The sequence below is a fragment of the Curcuma longa genome, unplaced genomic scaffold (assembly GCF_044706935.1).
Source record: "Curcuma longa cultivar G26 ecotype Majalengka, Jawa Barat unplaced genomic scaffold, ITB_CL_G26_1.1 contig_25201, whole genome shotgun sequence".
NCBI lineage: Eukaryota > Viridiplantae > Streptophyta > Magnoliopsida > Zingiberales > Zingiberaceae > Curcuma > Curcuma longa.
In genome coordinates, this window is record NW_027432680.1 from 1 (window position 1) to 2402 (window position 2402).

At 36.1% G+C, this 2402-nt stretch overlaps 1 protein-coding gene across 1 annotated transcript; it reads right to left on the reverse strand.

Moving 5' to 3' along the window:
• Positions 1-900: 900 nt before the first annotated feature.
• On the reverse strand, positions 901-1440 carry LOC141818530 (uncharacterized). Its single transcript, XM_074706016.1, has 3 exons — positions 1333-1440; positions 1017-1217; positions 901-936 (listed from the first exon to the last, which is right to left on the reverse strand). Exons 1-3 carry the CDS (start codon positions 1438-1440, stop codon positions 901-903), a joined length of 345 nt encoding a protein of 114 aa, XP_074562117.1.
• Between the last annotated feature and the right edge of the window lie 962 nt (positions 1441-2402).

The following is a 2402-nucleotide window of genomic DNA, read 5'->3' on the forward strand; positions in this document are numbered from 1 at the left end:
TATAATCTTTATTCATTGTAGCAAAAAATAAAATACATCACTTTAGTGGTCCTACACGATTGATCCTACGATTATTTATAAAGAAGTAAATTAAGAAGTTCAACCTTGCTTATTCCGTAGTAGTCAATTCAATCATACCTCAAAGATATTATAATTTTTATTTATTTTAGCAAAAGATAAAATCCACCACTCCAACGGTTCCACACGGTCGACCCCATGACTATCTTGAGAAAGTAAATCGAAAAGTTGCAGTTAGCCACGACGGAGAAGGGCATTACCTCGACTTCGTCGAAATTCAATCCTTGACCACTTCAGCAACTCTATTTCGTCATAACCAACTCAATTATAACCCAGAAGCAATTATAATTTTTATTCATGAACATTAACGAATTAGACACAAATATACTCTTATTTATTTAATTTAATAAATTATTCAAATTTATTTATTTAATTGATCTCATGTATATTTAATGAACATAAACAAATTCTTATTAAATCAAACCCCTAATGTCTTTAGCATGTAACACAGATTTAAGAAAGTGTTATACATTGACAACTCTCCTATCCTGTCTTCCTGCTTAACTGTATCAAGCTACAAACTGTGAGATTCTATTCACTAAACAACAAATTAGTATAGTGATTGGACCTCATAATTAATGAGTCATTTCTCTCATCATACAATATTTTGCATGAAACAATGCAGAGTATACACATGCAAGAATAGAAATCAAACTGATGCAGAAAAACATAAACAAATGGCCATAAAAATATATAGAACATTCTTTTCTTATTTCATACTGACTGATGAAACAAAGTAAATGCCATACTTATCATGATCATAGCAGCTGAACAGAACCATGTTGGATCCTATATATGCATCAATGCTTTGCCGCTCGAGATCTAGAAAGTAGATCCGTTCCACCCAAAGTTGGCGCCCTGCAATTCAGCTGAGGGAGAGAAACCCATCAACATTCCCCAAACCAGGAATTTGACAGAGGAGGGACAGGGCCACTGACCTCGCTGTCGTAAAATTTAAGGAAGAAGCGGGATTTGGGGATGGACGACTTGGTCTCGAGGATGGAGGACACGGCGGCGCTCATATTCTTGTTGACGTCGGGGCTCGGGCTGCCGACGGAGACGAGCTCCCCGTACGCAGCTGGCTGCTCCGATACGCCGTAGGAGATGGGAACCGAGCCCTGCGGCACTACCATCGCGGACTGCAAGCGCAAAACATCAGGGAAAAACCGAAGTGGCATTTCGCCGAGCGCCTTGAGCGCGACTAGGCGAGGAAATCGGATAAGGGGGGAATTAGGAAGGGCCGGAACCGATGACGTCGGGCTTGCCGATGAACTTAGCTACAACCTTGGTGGCCTCGGAAAAGATGACGGAGGTGTCGAGGCCGTCGAGGCTGACGTTGGTGAAGAAGATGAGGCAAGGCATCTTCTCTCTTGCTCTTTCTCGGCAGATGGGGAGACTGCCAGTGAGTCGTGAAATAGCGGGAAGTGTGCATGAGGCGTGTGAGGGTGCATAGATCTGAGCCGTCAATTTAATTAGGTTTGTTAGATTGATTGATCCGTGTAATTTAAATGTATTAATTGATATTTTATTAATTATGAAATTTAAGTGGATTAGTCCGTCTGCGCCGCAACTTCCATAGATTGGCTTACAATGGATTTGGATTGATCTACACTTATTTTTTTAAATAAATTTAAAATAAAAGTGAAAAATTTTAATAGACTCATGAACTTAACCATCTAATCCGCAATCAAATTTAAAATTTTTAACAATATATATATATATAGGGATTTAATAGACTCATGAACTTAATCCACCTAATTTAATTTGCAACACAAATATAACAATTTCAACCTTATATATATAGGGATTTGATATCTTGCGTATCTTACAACGCACGATTCATCTCGTGACAGAATATTCAAGGCGCCCAAAACATGAATAGTGATATTTTTTATTTTTTATTTACGGTTAAGTCATTTAAGATTTTTCTTTTAAGATTTAAGGATTGGATTATAGTATTAAGTATATAAAAAATTTTCAAAACCATAAAATTTAATTGCTCATGTGATGTCCGGATTATTATCTCGTACTTTTTATCTACCATGAATAAATAATTTTTTTTTAATACTATAACCTAACCCCTAAATCCTAAACCTTAAAAAGAAAAATTTTAAATGACTTAACCTTAAATAAAAATAATAATAATAATAATAAATATTGCTATTCATATTTCGGGAGTCCAAAACTTTTTTAACACCTTGAATATTCTATCATGGATGGACGAGTCATGCTTTATAAAGTGTGCAGTGTATATATATATATATATTCGTGGATTGACCTGCTTAACTCGTAATTCACCTTGAGTTGGTTGGGTTGAAAAAATT